Source organism: Protopterus annectens, chromosome 1.part1, assembly GCF_019279795.1.
Source record: "Protopterus annectens isolate FY-2018-M chromosome 1.part1, PAN1.0, whole genome shotgun sequence".
Classification (NCBI taxonomy): Eukaryota; Metazoa; Chordata; order Ceratodontiformes; family Protopteridae; genus Protopterus; species Protopterus annectens.
The window spans coordinates 237226223-237250592 of NC_056726.1; the positions used below are offsets into that span (position 1 = coordinate 237226223).

General features: G+C 38.2%; 1 protein-coding gene across 1 annotated transcript in view; it reads right to left on the reverse strand.

Annotated features, from left to right (window-relative positions):
* SLC35F1 (solute carrier family 35 member F1) overlaps nucleotides 1-24370 on the reverse strand; it is a 1996989-nt gene that overhangs the window by 215582 nt on the left and 1757037 nt on the right. The window contains exon 7 of the mRNA XM_044074280.1: nucleotides 10985-11139. Within this exon, the coding sequence (XP_043930215.1) occupies nucleotides 10985-11139 (155 nt within the window). The remainder of the gene's footprint in view (nucleotides 1-10984; nucleotides 11140-24370) is intronic.

Consider the following 24370-nt stretch of genomic DNA (forward strand, 5'->3'; position numbering starts at 1 on the left):
CGTTGGGCCCGGCAAGCCAGATAGTAAAAATCTACTGCCGATCATTAGCAGACCGGAGTTCCGCTGTGGCGACCCCTAACCGGAAAAGGCCGAAAGACACAAACACAAACAAACTGAGATATGTTACTGATACATGTAACTCCATATGAATTGTAGAAAGAGTCATTATTGGGCACATTGTGGGTGCTGCGAAGAGCACATCTGGCTAACATCAAAGACTGAAACAATGAACATTCATCATACTTTAACTTAGGAATGGGGTCCATTCCCATCATGGTATTAGAAACCCACAAAACTTGGAGAAATTAAAAAGAGAACATGTTAGTAGGGCGGTAACTAAGGGATTTTTTTGAGGGGTGTTAGACAGGATAATAGCTTTCTTACTGACAGCTTATATCCATAAAGGACATGGGAGCCAACTTGTGGGGTAAATTTATAATTTCCCATCCAGACAGCCAGATTTCTTTTGAATAAGGTCAGGGATGAACTATGTTTCACATGGATGAGGAACCGATTCCTTAGACCAGGAATCTTTTGGGATACATATCACATATCTGTCTTTCCAGCATGTTCTGTTTATGTCACAAGTGAAGTTCATATACCAGGATCTAGTGTTTCTGGTGCTGTTTGATTTGTTCATGTGCAACAGATTCAACAGGACGGGGTCTGAGGAAACCCTGTATGCCAGGAAAAGATCCTCTCTCAGCAGCCTGTAGGAGACTAAATAGAGAGACAGAGCATAAGGCGATTAGTGTAGGACAGGGTATTCATGACCTGAATTGTCTTGGTGAGAAACCTTTGTGGTGTCCAACTGTTGCAAGTGTTTGGTTAGGTACATGCCCAAGGGGGCGCTGTACTCAATGATAGGTTTGATAAGGGCTGCGTAGAGTGATAGTATAACGTATGGAATGATCTTCTTACTATCTTAGCTAAGTGCAGGTCAAAGGCCAGAATGCTGAAAGTACAGTTGTGTACACTTACCACAAATGTAGATGTTCGAGTGTATTCACTATTGCAGTCATCAAATTTGTGCTATCTGCCTGCAGGTAGCCCTCAGCTGGCTTGAATACCAGAGTCTTCAGATTTCTGCATCGGATGCTGTCGCTTCTTCCCTGACGTCAGGTCGTCAGGGGTATAAAACATGCAGCCGACGCCATTACATCAGTTTTTCTTGCCCCAGATGTCAGGTGCCCCCCAGTAGGAAGCAATTATATGGTATGGTTCACCCCCAGAAAAATGCAAATACACATGATGTAATATATGCCAAACAAGAAGGAAAGGTAGAGGCAAGAGAAGTCAGGGGGCTGGCGGGAGGGTAACTAGGACTGCAACAGTGAATACACTCGAACACCTACATTTATGGTAAGTGTACACAACTGTACTATGTTCTTCGTGTTTCACTGTTGCAGTCATCACAGATACCCAAAGTTAAGGAAGGGAGGAGGAAGTTAAAGAGCATTAGGGCCAGCTATTAATCCCTGCAAGACTACAGTGACAAATCCACCTCTGGATTTAGAAAAGATAGGCAAGTGGTAATGCTTGGTGAAGTTATGTACAGTGCTCCAGGTAGCAGCTTCTAGGATGTCCCTGGTAGGGGACCCCTCTCAGAAATGCCGTAGAGGTAGATGCAGCCCTGGTGGAATGTGATCTTCCCTGTGGGGTAGGTTTTCCATGGTGCTTGTAGCAGAAATGGATGCGATGGTTTATCCATTTGGAAATGCTTTGCTTTGAAGTAGCCTTCCCCTCTGCCCCTGCAGCAAAGCTAGCAGCTGTTCAGATTTTCTGATAGGCTTAGTCCTGCCCAAATAGAATCTAAGTAGTCTGTGCACATCCAGAGAGTGCAGTATTCGTTCCCCTTTGTTTTGTGGATTAGGGGAAAAAGTAGGCAAATGAATGGACTGATTTAGAGCCACAGAAGACACCACCTTGGGCATAAAGGAAGGATTAGCCCTGAGGAAAACCCTGTGCGCATGGAATATAATGAAGGGTTCCACTGCCATAAGGGCCTGTAATTCAGACACTCTTCTAGCTGAAGTAATGGCTAGAAGGAAGGCTGTTTTCCAAGAAAGGAATTTCAACTCTGCTGTAGCAGCTGGTTCAAAGGGGGGAAGAGTGAGCTTTTCCAATACAAAGTTAAGGTCCCAGGTCAGAGTGGGAGCTCTCCTGGTGGGTCTTAAATTTTTGGCCCCTCTAAGGAATTGCTTTAGCAAGGGGTGAGAGAAGAGGGGTGGCTAAGTTTTATAATGTGCTGAAATGGCAGAGGCATGAATTGTAACTGACGAGAAGAATAGGCCCTTGTGGAGCATTTCTGTTAAGTACTGTAGAATATGAGGTAAGCTGGGCACCGCTGTGTCCATCCCCTGAGCTAAGCTCCAGGAACAGTATCTTTTCCACTTTTCAGCATAGGATTTTCTAGTACTAGGCCTCCTTGCCTCCAGAATGATATCCAGTACCTGCTTACTGAGGGATGCTAGGGGAGAGCTCAAGGAATCAGCCAGGTTGCAAGGTTCAGGGTTTGAAGCTGAGGGTGCAGAATCTGGCCCGCCTGCTGGGACAGCAGGGAAGGGGTCTGTGGCAGGTGCCATGGTTGTAGCAGTGTCATATTGCGCAAGAGGGGGTACCAGTGCTGGCGTGGCCAGTCTGGTGCAATCAGTATTGTCCTTGGCTTGTTCTGTTTGATCTTTAGTAGGACCTTCGAGAGGAGAGGCAGAGTGGGAAATGCATAAACTGAGAGGCTTTCCCAGGTGAAGGAGAGGCATCCACTTTCCAAGCTTGGCTGTGGGGAGTTCATGTGCAGAATTTGTGCAATTGGTAGTTTTGAGAGGAGGCAAACAGGTCTACCTCTGGAGTCCCCCATTTGTTCCTCAAGAGGTTGAATATTTTGGGTTCTAGTTTCCATTCATGTGGGTCCATGAGATTTTTGCTTAGGTCGTCTGCCAGTGAATTTAGTTTGCCTGGCAGGAATTCAGCTTGTAGATGTACATGGTAGCTCAAGGCTGTGTTCCACAGAGCCATGGCTAGTCTGCAGAGAGGGTACAAGTGGGTTCCCCCCTGCTTGTTTATGTACCACATGACTGTGGTGTTGTCTGTCTTTACCAATAGTTGTCCTGGAAGAATACGGTCTTTGAAGGCTGTCAGAGCATTCTGTAGAGCTAATATTTCTTTTTGATTGATATGCAGGTGCATCTGTCTCGGGTTCCGTCTGCCCTGAATGCACTGCCCTGCCATGTGAGCCCCCCATGCATAGTCTGATGCGTCTGTTGTTAGAGTTTGGGCGGCAGGGGGTAGAGTGAAAGGGAGTCCCTTGTTGTGGTAGCAGGCCTCTGCCCACCAAAGGAACTCTGACTTCATACAAGGAATGACAGAAATCATTGTTTCCAGGTCCTGAGAATGTTGACACCATAAACTTTTTAGATAACATTGGAATTTCCTCATATGCAGTCTTGCATATGGAATTAGTAAAATGCAAGAGGCCATGAACCCCAAGGCTTGCAGTATTTTCCTTGCAGATAGCTGGGGTTTTGTGGCCAATAGTTTGAATTAGGTTGTCAAATAAACTTGTTTCCCTGGAGTGAGGAATGCTATCTGGGAAGTTGTGTTCAAGCTTTCTCCCAGGAATACAATCTGTTGGCAGGGTACTAGGTGAGATTTCTTTTCATTGATGGTGTACCCCAGTAAGGTTAGAAGTTTCTTTACGAATGCCAGGTGTTGTAATAGCAAGTCCTGGCTTTCTGCCTGAATAAGACAATCATCCAAGTATGGGTAAATTTGAATATTTCTCTGCCTGCAAAATGCAATGACTGGAGCTAGACACTTTGTGAATACTCTGGGCGCAGTAGATAAGCCACAGGAGCCTGCCCTGAAGCGTAGGTATTTCTGGCAAGATTCCCTTATTGGGACATGGAGGTAAGCTTCCTTTAAGTCTAGGGTTGCCAGCCAGGCATCCTTGGCTAGCATGGGAAGAAGCTGTTGAAGAGTTAGCATTTTGAATTTTGGAAATACCAGAAAGGTGTTGAGAATAGAGAGGTCCATGATAGGATGCCAGGAGTTGTCTTTTCTGGGTACCAGAGAAAGTCTTGAATAAAACCTTGCCCCCTTTGTTCTGCTGGGACAGGGTGAATAGCCCTGATATTGAGAAGAGAGAGAGAACCTGCTGTTGGGCCTCCACCCATTGATTTGGGGGTAGGTCTGGTCAACCATTTGGGGTTGGTAGTGTGTGGAAGTGGAATCTGTATCCTAGGCAAACTATGTTCAAAACCCATTTGTCCTGGGTAATGAGTTCCCAGTTTTTTGCATGCAGGGCGAGCTTTCCTCCTAAGGGAGCAGGTAGTTGAGTAGGGCTTGGAAGGGTTAAGGTTACGTCATTGTGCCATTTTTACGTAGGGGGGTGGCTTACTACTCCCTGCTTTGGAAGTGGGAGCCCCTCACTGCTTAGGCCTGTGCATAGCCTGAGACTGTAGCCTAGGTGGTCTGCTGTTCCTGGGTTTAGACTGAGAAGGCCTAGAAAGGACCAATTCTTTGAAGGCCAATGCCTACTGAATCTGGAAGGCTGCACTTGTAAGAAATCTTTAACAGTTTGCATATATTTAGCATTTTCCTCCATCCTTTTGAGGACTTCTTCTGCTTTGTTGCCAAAAAGGTGGTCTTGGTTTAAGGGAGCATCCAGTAATTTAGCTTTTACATGATCTGGCAAGTTTTGCTCCTTAAGCCAAGCATACCTTCTAATTACAGACCAAGTGACAGCAGCCCTGCAAGATGCTTCTAAAGCGTCAAAACCACATTGAAAGTATGCTTACCAACTTGTTCTGCAGAATGCATTAAGTCCTGTAATTCTTTGTGTTCAGTACAGTCAGGAATCAACATGATTTTCTGTTTAAGTGGCCCCATAACATGCTGCTGATACTTTAACATATGAAACTGGCAATTTAAAGCCCTACAGCCAAAGTAGCAGAAGTGTATACCTTTTTACCCCATCTGTCTAAGGCTCTAGAATCTCTATCAGAAGGGGTAGGATTTTTGGCAGCAGTAGCCTTCATGCCTTTTGGTCCTTGGGAAATGGTCTCTGGATCTGCAGAAGGATTCTTGAAGAGGAACTTGTGAGAGTCAGGTACTCTGTAGTACCTGTCAGGTTTTCTGGGAGCTGGAGGTAAAGTGTCTGGGTAAGGCTAGATTCCAAGAAAGCATCATCTACAATGTCCAGAACAGGAGGGATAGCTAAAGGCCTGTGTTGAGGTAGTAGTGAGAATTCCTTAAGTCTCTTTTTGGACTCAGAGTAATCCTGGCTTTCCCAGCGGAAATGCTCCCTAACAGTGTGCAAGGTTTCACCAAAAGAAAAATCCTCTGGAGGGGAAGCAGAGGGAATGGAATCCTCTGCATCAGAATCCTCAAAAGTAGATGAGGGCCAATCCTGGTAATCAGAAGGAACAGAAATATCAGATTCCTGATCAGAAGAATCAGAAAGAAAATCAGTTCTAGGTCTCTTAGAGGGGAAGGCTGGCTTCCCCTAATTAAGGTAATAAGGTCTTCAGCCATTCTAAGCATTTGTTTTTTTAGGCATATGGACCTGAGCCTGTGGTTTGGTCATTGGTTTTCTAGGCCTGGTGCGAGTTTTGGCCTGGATGAAAATGATGGCGTCAGTTTAATATGAATGTCTGTAGGCCTGAATACACCCTCAGAAGCCAGTGCCTGCACAGTGGCTTCGGACCCATTCAAGGTGGAGACATCCACAGGTTCATCAGTCGAAGAAACATCTCGCAGCATTCTGGACTCCAAATGGGTCTCAGTAGAGGCCTGGGAATCAGAAGTAGCGGGTATCAGGGGCTGTGAAAGCGCCTCACTGAGTACTGGCGGACTGGCGACTAGCTTAACGGAAGCATCATCAGCAGTTTTGGATTGATGCGGTCTGTCTCTGTCTTTATCCTTATGTTTTTTCAGAATATCGGTAGTCAGATGGCTTGACAAAGCCATTTTGGAGTACACAGAACAAGTATGAAAGTAATTAGCTGCAAAAATAGCCCGATGACGAATAGTTCGGGCATTGAACAAGGCACAAAACTGACAACGAGGGACGTCGTGGTCTGGGCCTAAACAAGGGATGCAGTAAGAATGAAAATCTCTATGAGGTATTTGCTTTCCACGGGTAAGACAATTGTTAACTTTTACTGACATCAGTTAGAGCAAGAAACAGGATCCCCAATGGGGTACTTAGCTTTTTTGAAGACTTTGGGTCTGAAACTCGAAAACAAAAATTTCAGGAGTTGGCCGACCGGCACTTGTGAACTGCTTCTGCTTCGGGCACTGCATGGCAAGAAAGGCTGATGTAATGGCGTCGGCTGCATGTTTTATACCCCTGATGACCTGATGTCAAGGAAGAAGTGAAAGCATCTGACGCAGAAATCCAAAGACTCTGGTATTCAGGCCGGCTGAGGGCTACCTGCACACAGATAACCCAAATGTGATGGCTGCAACAGTGAAACACGAAGAACATCACATATATTCCCAGATCCCTTACTACTGGGTCAACTCTTAGGGGCATTTTATCAATAGAGTAATTAACTTGGTTTGACAGTTTCCCAAAGGGCATTATAATGTCTTTTTTGGCATTGAGTTTTAGGCCATGGCTTTGGCACCAGTCATTTGTCCGTGCCAAACAGTTCCCCTGTGCCCATACTAAATTTCCCCTAGTGGGTATGAATATAACCTCCAGCCCTTCTGGTAAGAGGACACTGCACTAGTTGGACTAATCTGGTCAACAATCAGGAAAAAAATAACACTTTAGGCTATAGGTCCCTTAGCAACCATATGGCAACTGCACCCACCACTGTCTACTGTATTTTGGTGCTTCAGCCTCTGGACAGTCACAAAGTGACTTTAGAAATGAAGTCCTAATTCCTGCAATCTATCCAGTTTTGTAGTGCAGTACAAAACAATATGAATTCAGAAAAATCTGTCCTCATCAAGTCGGATATACTCAGATAAATAACATTTGGTTTTGTGTGTGTGTGTGTGTGTGTGTGTGTTTGTGTGTGTGTTTGTGTGTGTGTGTGTGTGTGTGTGTGTGTGTGTGTGTGTGTGTGTGTGTGTGTGTGTGCTTGTGCTTAAAACATATGTACTAACACAAATGGAAAAGTTGATAGAAAAATAAAACAGTGACATCTCACATATCTATGTCTGTGACAGACACTGCTACAACTTACAAATTTACTGTCAATGAATCCCATGGTCACTTTTGTGGAAGAGTCAGGAGGCAGCTTAGCTAAAACAATCTTCCAGATCATCCAGAATTCAGATGTACTGCAACTTTTAAATACAGTGTGTATAATACTCAGATTTTTTTTTCTTTTTTTATATTCATTGCTTTTAATTATTTCTTTTTTTATACAGGATATTCATTGAGCAAGTGGCCAGGAGTCAACTGAGACAGTAATTACCTCTTCATGACTCCTATCATCTAATAATATAACTGCTGTGACTTGCTTCAGTCACTTCTAAATGTGGACATGTGTGCCACAGACAAGCATCAGTAACACATAAAAACTGCAAATGATACTTATATGGTTCTTGTAAATGTCATATTTATTCTCAAGGCTTTATTACTATTAGATTTAATTGATTTTACAGTGGAGAACTGTAAACCTTGTTCCTAACGTTCCACAAACAGCTACTCCTGAATAATCCTCTTCAGAGTCTCAGTGTGAGAAATATATTTTAGTTTTCCTAATTTCAGCTGACAGGACTACAAACAGAGATAAGTGTCAGACAATAACTACAATGAATGTCATAGTGAATTTGCTGAAAGTGGCAAGGTCTGTTGCAAATGTGTCAGAAAACATTTACTTTCTCTGAGATGCTGTAGCTTTGAATTTAATTATATTTAGTACCATGGTGTGGTGTTGTACCACCCAAGCAGTGGCTGTAGCAGCTATCTCCCTACCTAAAGGCAAGTTAAATGGGATGTCCTAACTCAGTGATTCTGTTTTTTTGATGTTCAATTTTCAAACAGAAATATGTATGATAGGCATATTTTGATGAACTGACTCAACACCTTGTTATTTGGTGCAATTTAGGGCAATTATACAGGGGGAAGGATGCTATTTCCCAAAATACAGATATACACACATATATATATATATATATATATATATATATATATATATATATATGTGTGTGTGTGTGTGTGTGTATGTGTGTGGACCTGAAATTATATAAACATCACAACACCAACAGTAAAAAGTTTGATACAAAAATATCTAAATGCAAAAATATCTAAATTGAAAAACGTTGACAAAATTTAAATTATACTAGGGGAGGGTCAATGCCCTTTACCCACTGTTGTGTGGCCTTGGAGCTGGTATACATAATTAGCAGACAGTTTGGGGGCATAGTGGGGGCTTTCACCCCCTGCAAAAACATTGAAAAATGTGACATAATTTAACCACATAGAAAACCACTGAAAAAAATGACAAAAATTGTACCACATTTTTCAATGTTTTGCAGGGGTACAAGGACCCCTGCACCCCCCACACCACCTGCTATTTACATATATCAACTCAAAGGTGATTTAACAGTGGTGAAAGGGCATAAACTATCTCCTCGTATAACTTCAGTTTTGTCAATGTTTTTCATTTTAGACATTTTTCAGTTTAGATGTTTTTACTGTTGATCTTAAGCTGTTTAGATTAGCAGGTGCACGCACACACACACACACACACACACACACATAAATATATATATATATATATATATATATATATACATAGATATATATATAGATATATACATACATATATATATATATATATATATATATATATATATATATAAAGATAGAGAAAGAAATATCCATCTATCTATATAGATTTATTTACAAATAGGTAGATATAGACAAATATAGATAGATAGGTAGGCCCTGACAAGGGAGCACATTCTAATTTGTTTGGTTGCTGCCTTGCCTGGAGAAGCTGTTGTTACAGTTCATTGCTGGCATACTTGTGCTTCCCTGGACATTGCATTTTCACAGGCTACTGTTCTCCAGTATGGCTCCCCCTTAAATCAACCCCCCCCCCCCGATCCATAAGCAGGTTTTTAAATAGATTTGACCATTTGTTTAACCTGTACAGGCCAGGCCTTCTGGATCCCCACTCTGGCATAGAGAAGTCTTCCATGGGTAGTGAGCAAGCCTGGGAAGCTGCTGCTGCCATCTGCCTAAGCTTAGCATGACAGGTTTTGGCCCTACCTGCTTATTTGCTGACATCACCTAAGCAGGCCATATGAGCTATGAAGAATGGTTAAGGGAGCATCCTCTCTCTACTTTTGAGTTGGCAATGTCTTCTATTACCACCCACACACCAAATCCAGCATCTATTTCTAAGTCCCAGTGCCACTGGGAACTGGAGAAGGAGCCTTCTGCCAACTACCAGCATATTAAGCTTATCTTCCCCATTCACCCCGATAAAGGTAAGCAGGAAGAGGATTGTCACTCCTTTCTCTCTCCTGCCAGCTCCAACAAGTGCTGAAATGCTAAATGAACACACTTTAGCTGGGTCATATGGGGAACTGAAATGCTATATGCAGATCTACTATGCAACAGGTATTATTGAAGATATTCAGTGACCGATAATTAAAGCAGGAATAAGTATACTGTTGCTGAAAGGCTGTCTGTAGTTCTACTTTAAAAGAGACAATAAGAAGAGGACAGAAGAAGACAGAAGACTGGATTCATAATGAATGGATATCAGAGTGGAGGAACATGGGTCTGCTATGCTGACAGTTGAATAGCATCTGAAGAGGTTCAAAGGGGCCTTGCCAGAATAACATAATGGGGACTAAATAGCAAGTTATGATTAACTAGTCAACTGTCACTACATTACTGAGTTACGGTTGTTAAGAAAAACACTGCAGTTAATTGGTGTTTTCATAATTCAGATAAGAACAAGGTAAAGAGTGAACTGTACACCAGCATGTGAGATGGAAAAGATCAGTTTTGCACTGGGTATTCAAATCACTATCAGAAATGGTTTGGGTGTTGGGGTCTGCCAGAGTCACCATGGTGAGGGTCAGGGGTGTAGGTGGTACTCTGACTTATGCCAGGAAGAAAGAAAAGATGTCATACTACTCATATATGTGATAAGGTAAGTGGAAGGTGAGATATGGAAGGCAGTCCCTGACAAGTCACATGGTAGTAGGAGCAGGGACACCGATCACAAAAATGTGTTTCAAAAGGGGAGAAGCAGCAAACATACATTGCTAATTGGCTGAAAGTCAGAGAGAGGACACTGAATGCTGACAGATGATTGAGAGAATAAGGATTGACTTATGACAGATTGGGAGAATAAGGATTGATTTCTGACAGATGATTGGGAGAATAAGGATTGACTGCTGACAGATGATTGGGAGAATAAGGATTGACTGCTGACAGATGATTGGGAGAATAAGGAGGAGGTTAGGTCAGGCAAACACCAAGACTAACTCTGCTTTGTTACCAGGCTGAAGTGCTTTAATTATGTAAGCGTATGGGAGAGGGCCAATAGCACTGACCACCATTTAGACATGGACAGTTTTAGGGGACTGTCTGCAACATGCTTCTGGTATAGTACTCGATACAATAAAGTCTTCTTTTTACTCCAAAATGGCCAACTCTTGGCTTCCCCACCTCCTCTGATTGTTTACAATCCATCTCTAATTTTTTGCACCTCTCCTTCCTACCAACCAGCCCAGCTTTTTTCACTGACTCATGCACTTTCTTAGAGTAATATGTCACTACATGGCCTCAATACATTTCACCTTTATAACAATACAACAAATTAAATTATAACTCATTACATCTTTGTAATAATGCAACAAAGTGAATCTGATCCTACTCTGTTTTGACTGAGTGTAAAGATTTGAAAGTCTAATATCTAAAATGTTGCAGGTGTTTTGATATTTTATTACTGGGAAGGAATATGTGCGACTGTCTGCTCTCAAACAAACTCATCCCACCTACCTGGTAATGGAAGAGGAACAATCCACAGAAAAGGCTATACAGGTCAGCTGTTAACAGTGAAAGGTTGACAGAAGTAGCACTAGTTCTTTTGATGACCACCGGCATGAAGCTATATAGACCAAACATGCAAGCACTGAAGCCAACATACAGCAAACCTGGACAAAGGGAAACAGAAGGGGAAAGGAACAAAAAAAATAGCAGTTAATATTTTTCAAGAAAAGTGGAAAAGATGAAAACATTTTAGTGTATTTTTGAAGGAATTGGAGGATTATGTTCTACAAATTCATAGAACATAGTAAAATTAACCTAATGCAATAAAAAATAAATACTGCACTTTATAGGGCTGACAGACATGTCAGTTTTTAAACAACTAAACCCAAGAAAATCAGCGCAAACACACAAAAAATGACAATTAAATACAGTGTGAATATTTTTTAGCAAAGACAAAATGCTACATAAACTCCAGTAATTGTATTACAAGAATGTTAAAATACCTCTGGTTAGTAAGAATGGACAAATGCAATGGTCAAAAGATTTCTTTTACAAACTAGATTTCTTTTACAAACTATTATTTAACAATTTCATGTAATAAACATTTTTGAATATGCTAAGATGTTTTCAAACCACTAGATAATTTTTCCTTGATAAAGATAATTATTGTCAAAGTTGCTGACAATTCTAAAGTCATGGAGAGTATGAAAAGAATTAAATAAATATAATAAAAATCAGTAACAGATTGTATGGTGCAGTCATACAGTAATGAAAAGAATTAAATAAATATAATAAAAATCAGTAACAGATTGTATGGTGCAGTCATACAGTAATGAAATGAATTTTGGAGAAATTAAGAAGTATAATTATTTGACCAGTAAGTTGTATTTGTGGGTACATGCATATCCAAAGATCTTATCTCCTATATGATTTACAAAACAATATAAACATAAATACAGTGGGTGATTTTATACTGCAGTGCAGTTCAGCATGACTCTGTCTGGTGAGTAGACAGCTCTCTATATTTTTAATTCACTTTTATTTTTCAGACTTTCTTTTAAACTATAACTAGAAGCCTAGTAGCTGTACAAAAGAGTCAGATATTCCTCACAGTGACGTAAACCTACTACTATATTTGACTACTTCCGGGTCTAATGTTTTACTAAGATTTTATATGGGATACTTAAACCCTGTACTTACAATTTTTAAATGGAATACTTAAACCTTGTACATACAGTTTTGATATGGAGTACTTAAATCTAGTGCTTACTCTTTTTATATGGAGTACTTTAAAGTTGTACTCAGGGTTTTATTTTATGGCTAGAACTTGTGCTGCTCTACCAAGTTCTTCTTCTGCATCTGCTCAATCCCCATGATATGCACTCTGCCCTTTTCAGGCAGACAGGAAAACAGCAACTTGAAATTAAAGGTCAAGGCTGAAAGTCATTGTTTTTACATTTTGTGACTTTTAGGGTAATAAGAGTTGTGCAAGTGACTGCTAAGCAAGATATGTGATTGTAGTTTAACAGTTTTATATGGGCATTTAAGCTCTGGTTAAATATGCCTCAAAAGGAATTTTTACAACACTGTGCGTAACTCTACACAAGTCACTCAGGACAGTATACTTGTTGTAACCAGCACATTACTGCTAAGTAATGCAGCTGTGTCAGCCAGCAGAGGGTCAGACATAAACTATACTGAATAAAAATAGCAAACAGGAAAGGCAGAGCCGAGTAAGATGCTAAACTGTATTTTATTAAGCACTTTTCTGACTTTTAGGGTAATAAGAGTTGTGCAAGTGACTGCTAAGTAAGATATGCGATTGTAGTTTAACAGTTTTATATGGACATTTAAGCTCTGGTTAAATATGCCTCTAAGGAATTTTTACACCACTGTGCGTAACTCTACACAAGTTACTCAGGACAGTATACTTGTTGTAACCAGCACATTACTGCTAAGTAATGCAGCTGTGTCAGCCAGCAGAGGGTCAGACATAAACTATACTGAATAAAAATAACAAACAGGAAAGGCAGAGCAGAGTAAGATGCTAAACTGTATTTAATTAAGCGCTTTTCTGACTTTTAGGGTAATAAGAGTTGTGCAAGTGACTGCTAAGTAAGATATGCGATTGTAGTTTAACAGTTTTATATGGACATTTAAGCTCTGGTTAAATATGCCTCTAAGGAATTTTTACACCACTGTGCGTAACTCTACACAAGTTACTCAGGACAGTATACTTGTTGTAACCAGCACATTACTGCTAAGTAATGCAGCTGTGTCAGCCAGCAGAGGGTCAGACATAAACTATACTGAATAAAAATAACAAACAGGAAAGGCAGAGCAGAGTAAGATGCTAAACTGTATTTAATTAAGCGCTTTTCTTTTTTTTCAATAATCATTTTTATTGTTTTTCAAAACCATTATACATTTCACACACTATTTACATTATGTACAATACTGCTTCCAATGTTTAGTTCCATTTTGAATTTCCACATTATACATTAAGAATAAATATCATATTAATCAAGTACAGGACAATAAAAAAAAAAATAAACATAAAAGCATCTACTATAGACAATTATGAACCAACTCAAGCCAATAATCTGTATTATTTCTACATTTTCTATCTAATCCAAGAATGTGTTAGTACACATACAGAATGTCCTAAAGGAAAGTGGATAGGAACCGCTAAGCCAAAATAATATTAAAGATTTGTTCCCAAATTTTTATACTGTTTATACTTTTCTTATTATTTCTAATTAACAATTTGTGCGCTAATATATGCTTGATCGCTAACAGCCTGAAATTTTGCCACGATGTCTGTGCTGGGTTCAACCAATTTGTGGCTATATATAATTTCATTAGTAAACTAATATTCATAATTACAATCTTTTTTGTTTTGTCCAAATTCTCCGGTGGAATATGTAAAATCAAAAATTCCCAGGTGAGTGTTGAGTTTTGGTAACCCATTTTTTGTAGCTGCAACTTTAATGAGTTCCATAATTTATAAATGCACTTGCAACTCCAGAACATGTGTAACAGGTCTGCTGTCTGATCTAAACACTGTGGACATTTAGGTGACTTTTTTGAATCAAATTTATGAAGTGTTAGATGGGTATAATACGCATTGTTAAATATCATCAATTGAGTAAAGACCAGTTTTTGAAGTGATACGGATTTCAATGTTAAGTTAAACGCCTCTACTATTTTACTATCATCTAGGGATGGCAATTTCTCTCTCCAGTATTTCGATAACAGAATATGATTATTATATTTTCTCTCTTTTACCATTTTATACGCTGAGGATATGTATTTTCTGTCTTGTTGCAATGCTTCCCACAGATGACGCGAAATAACTAGTTCCTCTTTTTTAATTTCAGAACTGTTAAAATAATTTATGGCCAGATCTTTTATCTGCCTCATTATAATTAAATAAGAAATGGGAAGATTCATCTCTTTTAAGATATCTTGTACCGCTACTCCTAAGAAGGGGTATAAATCACTTACAGTTAAATCCTTAATAAATGGAAATTTCTTTAAGTCTATCAGTTGATTACCAATAGTCATATTAGGATTCCCATGAAACGGTTGAAACATCATCATATATTTTAATAGGTTCAATGAGGCAAACAAAGTTTGTGTCGCCATTGCCCATATCTTGATATGCTCCATTAACTCATATTTACTCAATGTTCTTATATTCAAAAATGGTACGGCTTTAACATTAATTCCCGTTCCTTTTATATGTTTATAATTTAGCAGTACCCATTTGGGTATCCATTTTCTATTTTCCCTGTCCAAGTAAGACACCCTTAAAATCCTATTGGCCTGAATCACTGTATAATACATCTCAAAATCCGGTAAATCCAACCCCCCCCCCCCCTAGTTTTAGGAGCCATCAGTTTCTCATAAGATATTCTCGTTTTTCTGGGTTCCCACAGAAATTTCCCCAATCCTATCTGAAACTGCTTAAAAAAAGATTTTGTGATTTTAAGTTGTGCTTCTCTAAAAATATAAAGCATTCTGGGGAGAACGTTCATTTTTATTATCGCTGCTCTTGCCATCATCGGTAGCTTCAACTTACTCCATCTTTTCAAATCCATTGTTATTCGGTCTCCAGTTGCCTTAATATTGTTGATAAAAAATTCTCTATTTTCAGTTGAGAAGTCAATCCTCAAATATTTTATTCTTTCTTCTGTCCTTACTCATCCTATCAATGGTAGCATTGAAAAAGGTGTAGGTGTCTTTAGAGGGAATATTTTGTTTTTTTTAAAATTTAGTTTGTAATTAGAAATTCTTTCAAAGGTTTGTATTGCTGTTAGTATTTTTTCCGTATCTGACACCGGTGTGGTACTGTATATATTTAGATCGTCTGCAAAAGCGGCCATCCTAACCTTTATCCCAAGAAGTACAGGAAAGTTATAAAAAACATTTTGTTTCATATGAAGAAATAAAGGTTCCAAATACAGATTGAACAGTATGGGAGATAATGGACAACCCTGTCGAGTTCCATTTTTAATTTGAATCCTTTTGGAGCATTCATGACTTATAGATAAACTAGTGTATGCATTCTTGTATAAGTTTCGTAACGTAGAAATAAAGACCTAAGGTATATTGAAATATGATAATATTTTAAATAAATATGCCAAATTAACTCTATCGAATGCTTTTTGAGCATCAATTATTAAAGCATATATGTTCATATTTTTATACTTCGCATAAGATGTTAATGTGTGAAGAGTTAATGTATTGTCTGTAGTCTGTCTCCCATCTATAAACCCCGCCTGTTCTTCTGATATTATCAAATTTATTATTTTTTTTAATCTACTAGCTAGAATAGATGTCATGATTTTCATATCAATATTCAACAGTGATATGGGCCTGTAATTGTCTGGATTTTTGGGATCACTATTCTCTTTCAATATCAGAATTGTTCTTGAAGCATTAAAATGAAGATCATTGCTGCCATTCAAAATGATATAATTAAAAGTCTGTGAAAGTACGGTGCTCAGAATCCCACTAAAAGATTTATAAAATTCGGAGGTCATACCATCTGGTCCTGGGGCTTTATGGGGCTTTAATTTCTTAATTGCCTCTAAAACTTCCTCGACTGTAATCAATGCAGTTAATTCTCCATGAGAATCCTTGTCAATATTGGGAAAATTTATTTTCTGTAAGAACTCTTTTCTCTCTTTATCATGCACGTGAGTTTGTTGCTCACCATATATCTGATTAAAAATTGATTCAAAAATCTTCATGATATCTGACTTATCAGTATATAACGTATTGTTATGATTTATTTCAGTAATTAATCGTGTCGATTTCGTCTGATTAATAATACGGGCTAATGCTTTCGAGGGAGTTTGAATGTGATTTGCATATTTAACTAAACTTCTTTGTTCATACAGTGTCAATTTTCTGTTGTGTATAAGAAACAGCTCTTTCTGACATCTTAACAACTCATTTTCTGTTTGTTCAGTGTAGTTCCTCATCAGCTCCTGGTCCAATAATTGTATTTTGGTTTCCAAATCCAGTTGTTCTTTATTTTGCAGTTTTTTATAATATGTGGCTTTCTGAATAAATAATCCTCTTAACAAAGTTTTAGTTGTGGCCCATTCTATATCTAATGGATGTTCATTACGGGGAATATTGTATACTAATTGTTTAAGTATCTCCTTAACTTCCTGTACTATATCTTCTTTGGTCAATAGGTATGGGTTTAAGGACCAATTATATCCACAGTGATTTTTAGTTTTCAAAATATCGGTATTTAAAGTTAAAGTTATCTTAGAATGGTCTGAGAACTGTCTAGCTTGATTAGAAACCCTAGGGTCAAGTGAAATGAACACTTTTGGAATTAAAAAAAAATCAATTCTCGACCACATTTTATGGCAGCTAGAATAGAAAGTAAAGTTTTCTGCCTTTGCTTGTATGTGTTTGTGTTTAAAAGGGTCATACAGTTTGAAATCCGTTCTCAGTTCTTTCAATGCTACCATTGCCTGCTTATTAAAAGCTGTAGAAGCTCCCAACTTATCAATTTTAGAATCTTGGTATGTATTCCAATCCCCCCCCATCACTATGTAACAATTGTTATATGACTGTAGAATAGAGTAAATTGAAGCTATAAAATAATGTTGGTTCACATTGGGGGCATAAACACATATAAGTACTATCGGCTTATCCAAACTTTCAGATTTGAGAACCACCAAACACCATCTGCCTTCTTTGTCTATTTTGTCCTCCAAAATTTCTCCTTGAAAATGATTCTTGATTATAATTGCCACCCCAGCACTATTCGTAGTCCCTTCCGCCATTACAACCTTCCTAATCCATTTCTTGTCCTTCATTGTTTCCCACTGGTCATTAGTCAAATGTGTTTCTTGTAATAGAATAAAACCTGCTGTTGATTTAAAAAACAGATGCAGAAACAGCTTTCTTTTTTTCATGTTCTGGAGTCCTTCAACGTTCCAGGAATCTATTATCCACATTCTAAACTATGAAATAATGAATAATGGTATCTATTTTTTGTTTTCCACCTTAAATTGACAAGTGTTGGTATTTCGTGAAATTTTTGGAAGAAAAACTGCCATCCCATCCCTACCCAGTGCCTATCCACTATTCCTCCGGACCAGGATGAACATAGGTTTTTCACATTGGATAAAATTCCCCACATAGCTAATCTACTAATTCTATTAACTAACAATAAAATATCATGCAAAAAACCTACACCAACTATATCTACGTCTACAAAGCCTAACCCAGACATTCCCTACTAAACACCGCACTCAAGTAACTACAGCTCTGTACATTTCCCCAATATTCATGTAAACTAATTGTACCTGACATGTCAAATAATTCACTTTTATCAAACTTTAAATTCAGCAATAATATATTAGCATTGTAATTACTTGTTCTAAAACCTTTTAACTAACAGTTCACCTAATAAGCACACAGTTGTTATACATTTGTTTAAAACAAGCCATTATTTAGGTCAGCTATTTATCTTCAAAACAATCCTACAATATTGCATTTTAATTTTTATAGATCATTACAGTTAAACATCACCTATAATACACATTTACTACTTCTGTTTGCTGATTATGCTATTTTTTTTTTCTAAACTGATCAAAATTAAAAGATACTTATTTATTCACTAGACAGAACACAGTAAATTAGAAGACAAGCATGAAAAGGAAAAAAAATAACAAAAAATAGACTGCATTACCTGGATTTACCACTAAACCATAGAATCTTATACTGCAACAGCCAAACCATACATTTTTATCTTTACCTGACACACTTTACCTCATTGATCGTCTTACAGTAATTTTAGCATCAAATAAGTCCCAAAAAGCTTAATTTTCGATTCACAGCAGCTCTTCTTTCTTCCCAGCAGTTGCAGCAGTCCAGGCAGTTCATTTTTCAAATCTTCGCGCTCGCGACGGGGGAACCAATTCTTCGAACGGACCTCTCAGCTGCACCACGCTCAAAACGGTCCCCCTGCTTCCTTTACCTTGTTTCCTGTTGCCTCGTGGGTCAGAAGCGCTCGTTGGAGCCATAAAACTTTGTGGAATCTTTGTGTTTCAGCTAGGAAGACGAGATTAAAAGATAAAACGGAGAATTACCAGGCCTACTGAAGAAAGAAGAACACACAAAGGATTTTGAAGCCTCGGATCCTCGTAAATGAAGTCTTCCATTCACTCTAATGCAGGAAGAAGCCAGGATGGACTGTTCAATTTTCAGATGGTGGCAAAGCCTTAAAAAGCTTCAAAAAGGTAGGTCTGGCTTCTTTTTTTGTATTTACAGTGTATTTAATGCCATCAAGAATAAAAATTAAACTGTTAGGATATTTCATTTGAAATCTAATATTTTTGTCAATTAGAAACTTACAGTATGGAGCCAGCATTTGTCTAGACTGCCTTATTTGTGTTGGTAAATCCTGTGTTATAGAAACTTTATAACTTTGCCACATTATAGATCCACCAGATTTTTTTATGGTTAGAAGTATTTTATTCACATCCTGGAAGTTTAGTATTTTGACATACACAGGTCTTGGTATATTTGAAGCTTGGGAATCCCTGTAAGCTCTATGTGCTCTTTCGATGGCAATTTGCTGAACAACCACAGAGTCCTTAAGTAATGTTTCAAATATTTGTATGATAGAAGTGGTCAGATCATTATATTGGATTGATTCTGGGATCCCTCTGATGATTATGTTGTTGCGTCTTGATCTTGTTTCCAGGTCCAGAATTTTGTTTTGCATCGTTTGAATATCAGCCTCATGTGATTCAGATCTTTTAGTGAGCAATGTTATATTGTCTTCATTTGCTGCTATTCTGGTTTCCGCTTTCTCCATTCTTGTTAGAATTCGATTACATGTCTCACTAAATGTTTGTGTTTGGGATGTTAGGTCTTTTAAGGCATCTTGTATAGGTAATAATGCAGACTTAATTTCTTCCATCGTAACCTGTTGATCAGATTTTGTTGATGCCCCTGTTTTTGCAGTCTCTTGCTGTTTAAATGTGTTCTGTCTCTTAAATATGGATTCCTTCTCTGGAGACTGTAATGCTGACAGTTTAGTTTTAGTAGTTGTAGTGTCCATATTTTTATCTTCTTTTGACATTTTGAAATGCTGCAGATAGAGATAATTGCCAAGTAAAAGTTTCAGTAATGAGGTAGTTCAGTCTTTTGTTTGGTGCTCTGTTCAGAATCAACCAAGCAATCAGTTCCAATCCTGTTGTCACCAAGTATTTTTTTTCAACTTTTTTTCCTCGATAAGATCGCTGACTTCTAGTAGTTTATTAATTGCTGTCAATTAGTTGATTAACTCCAAATGTACATCCGCAGGGTTGATTTTTGTCTCTGGTCTTTGGAGAGCTGAAGTACTGCAGTGCTTATAGAATGGCGGCCATCTTTGAATAAATTAATTAAGCGCTTTTCATTTGCTGTATAAATGTAAACTTCTTCAGATAAAATACAAAAAATTTTGTTGTTGTTGAGTCTTTCAGCTATTCCCAGTTAGGGGTCGCCACAGCGGAACTCTGGTCTGCTAATGATTGGCAGTAGATTTTTACGTGCTGAGTTGCCAGCCCTGACGCACAACCTTCAACAAAGGTACGCCCATTTATGCATATATCCACCGCAGCACCACCACCGCAATACAAAAAATGTAAAATGTCTTATTTAAAGATTAAAAACCAGAAGTCATGTGACAAACAACTCCAATCATAAGCTACTAATTACTTAAGAAATTCCCTCTCTTACGGACAAGTTGTCACGGTAACTTGATACACATTGATACATTCTAATAAATATAGCTCCTACAGAACTTATTAGCACTAACAATTTTCTAATAAAAATCAGCATATAGATATTTCACAATAACATATATACAACATATTCAATCTGATAATAAAAGTAACTGGGAATAAAACTTCCAAAATAATATAAAATAAAATTATATACTTGATTATATTTAATAACATTTAATAATATTTAATAAACTACCCTCATCTTTGTAAGCTCTTTAGCTTCAAAATACAACTTATAGAGCAAGTTTCATTTATGCCTGGAAAATTGTATGCAACTTGTCCCTAAGAGAGGGAGTTTCTCAAGTAATTAGTGGCTTATGATTGGAGTTGTTTGTCACATGACTTCTGATTTTTATCTTTAAATAAGGTATTCTACATTTTTTGTATTTTATCTGAAAAAGTTTACGTTTATACAGCAAACAAAAAGCGCTTAATAAAATACAGTTTAGCATCTTACTTGGCTCTGCCTTACCTGTTTGTTATTTTTATTTAGTTTGTGTGGCTGTCAGTGTTTCTTTAGTTTTTTATAAACTATACTGAAACAGTATATCACTTCCCCAACAATCAGATGCATGTAGTGTTTAAGTTCCTGCAAACTGTTTTTGACAGAGAGAAAACTGAAAATGATAATACTGCATGGACTGCTGTGATTATGCTGAAAAAATAGTCAAATTACATCCAGATTCAGAGCTGCTACAGCACGAGACCTGACTTTAACAATGCTTAGAGGGGTGCTAAGCCATTGTTAATCACCCCCTAGAGGCTGTTAAGGTCGGGTCTGTACTAAAATTAGACCACGCTGACCAGTAATCAGTAGCAGTAGGACAAAAAACGTCTTTGTTTCAACTGCCATTTCAGCCTGCTGTCAGCTAAAGCACACAAACTACTTTTGGGTACAACTACTACCATTATACAGGGAATATGTAAGGAAGTCCACAAGTCACCCACTGTTTTACCAACTTTCAAAGCTGGCACAACGCATCATTTTTTTTAACTTCCCTTTGTGTAATTTCTAGTACCTGGAAAGATAAATCTCCATGCACTACAAAGAATTATGAGCAGGTCAGTGGATCGTAACTACATATTATGCGTTCTCAACAGGGATGGCAAGATTCATGTTTCGGAATCATAATGAAAGAGTTACAATATGTGACCTGCTCATAATCCTCTGTGATACATACAGTTTTTTATATTTTGTTTGTTTACCTGATCAAGAGACATTTTTCAGCTGTACAATCGATTCTGGTATTCATTGAAAAGGAACACAACAAGAGCAGTCCAATTTCAAGGCCTGGACCAAGTATATCTATTAACCATATCTCCTGGTCTGGTGCCTTCGCTTACAGCTAGTGCATTACACACACATACAACATTTAGTGGTACTGAATGTTCCACGTACACAATGTATAGTCATGTTACCATATCTCCTTGTCTGGTACCTTCGCTCACAGCTAGTTAATTACACACACGTACAGCATTTGGTGGTACCGAATGTTCCACATACACAATATATAGTCATGTTACCATATCTCCTTATCTGGTACCTTTACTTACAGCTAGTGCATTACATACACGTACAACATTTGGTGATACTGAATGTTCCACGTACACGATATATAGTCATGTTACCATATCTCCTTGTCTGGTACCTATACTTACAGCTAGTGCATTACATACATGTACAAAATTTGGTGGTACCAAATGTTCCATGTACACAATATATAGTCATGTTATGTTTTTGGTATAAGCTTCTGACTGCCCACTCACTGCTATTAAGCAATTCATTAATTGTAATTCACTAATACAGCTCTCCTCTATTGATAAAGTTAGTAAAGTACATTTGCAGGGAGAATAAATACATTTACATTTATTTATTCATTTATTTACTGTATTATATATTTATGTATTTATTTTAGTTCCCCCCTCATGCCAGGCCATCAAGCCCTTTGCTTTGCCTTTCTTTATTATTTGACTCATTCATTCCTACAATGGAAGGCTCGGAGCACACTGACAGCTGGGGTCAAAGTGTGCCCGGGGTGAGCTGGGATGTCTGATTGATTTGGATTTATTTCTTATGCCCTACCATCTCCCTGTCCATGTAGTGATATTAATGTGGTGTTGTCTGGTCCCATTCTTCTTCTTTTTTTTTTTCATCAGGGTTGGAAACACAAATTCTACCTTAGGCTGTATGCTTTACCTCTTGCCAGAAATATCATTCATCCCCAAGGGATAGATTGTTAGCTTGCAAAATTGCCAATAAATGTTTGAGTTATTTATCTGCATCTTGGGTACCTACAGTTCAGTATATGACTTACTCATAAGCAATTTTGTGAAATTTTTCTACACTCTATATACTTTGAAATATACTAAAGTATGTTGACTTGGGCCTAAACCTTCCTCATTCCAATCCCCTAGTTATCTTTCCATCACTATTTGCTTAATGGCTGTTTCTGGTCTTACTTTCATATCCCTAATTCACATCATAAAAGGGTATATGAGCAGACAATATCTTAACATATAATCCTAGTCCATTTGTTCTTCTGATATAATGTACATTTCACAGTCCTCCTATCAGTATTACGCACCTGTCATTTGTTTGATTGAAATGATACCACAATCACCACTCTAAATCCCTCAAGAAAGCAGTATGCCATCATGGCACTATGTCATCCTCAAAATAAAGCAACTTATTCTGTCACCATTATCCCCACAGTAAGTCACTCTTATCTCCATAGTAAGTCACTATTATCTCCATAGTATGTCACTGTTATCCCCACAGTAAGTCACTATTATCTCCACAGTAAATCACTATTATCTCCATAGTATGTCACTGTTATCCCCACAGTAAGTCACTATTATCTCCATAGTAAGTCACTATTATCTCCATAGTATGTCACTGTTATCCCCACAGTAAGTCACTATTATCTCCACAGTAAGTCACTATTATCTCCATAGTATGTCACTGTTATCCCCACAGTAAGTCACTATTATCTCCATAGTATGTCACTGTTATCCCCACAGTAAGTCACTATTATCTCCATAGTAAGTCACTATTATCTCCATAGTATGTCACTGTTATCCCCACAGTAAGTCACTCTTATCTCCATACTGTCACTATTATCCCCATAGTAAGTCACTGTTATCCCCATCTCTGTCTCATATTGCCTACTTAGAGGCAATCTCTGCTTGACTTACAGATCCATATCTGACCTAGCTCTGTTAGAAATGCTACATCTAAAGAAATCGCAATCCCTGTGCACCACATGCTCCAGAGACCTCAACATCATTACCACAATCAACAGAACATGCTGGAGGGACAGGTTCATAACTCAGAGACTGGCCATGCTATTGAACACACTCCCATACATGTCAAACAGAGCACCTCACTGGCCCTCTTCAAGAGAAATCTTGATGAATGGATGGGAAACAGAAAATTCACCCCGGGGATCACTCCAGTGACGCTACTCGACAGAGGCACTAGGAACTAAAATCAGGTGGCATGATGCCAGGGTAATCCTATGGGCTAGGCTTGTAAAGGCTCTAGGGTCATTAGCCTAGTACACACCTATGAACCTATAGTCAGTCACAGTAAGTCACTATTATCCCCACAGTAAGTCACTCTTATCAACATAGTAAGTCGCTACTATTTTCATAGTAAGTCACCATTATCCCATATCTGTCTGCTGGACAAAGCAAACTGCAATAGCAGTGTTTAGCTTCATTAGAATAAATCCATGTCACGCAGGCTTCACTCACCTAATAAGCTGATCAGCCTGATGAACAAACTGCATAAAACCGTAGCCCCATTACTATTCTGCAGGTGGTGTTTGTAGCAAAGTATATGTAAACACTTACTGGCATTCATCATATTAATTGTATATATATTCATTAATAGTCATCAAGGGATACTACTGGTTCATAATTTTAATAGTAGTTCTTATTTGTTTATATATTGTTTTGTTGAACTATGTGTTGCTCTTGTGCAGAAGCCAGGACAAAAAAAACTTCCCTTTGATGCCATTATAACATTCTACAAAGAGAAAACAATCTACATATTTAAATGAGGAGCTTTTGAGTCTATTCA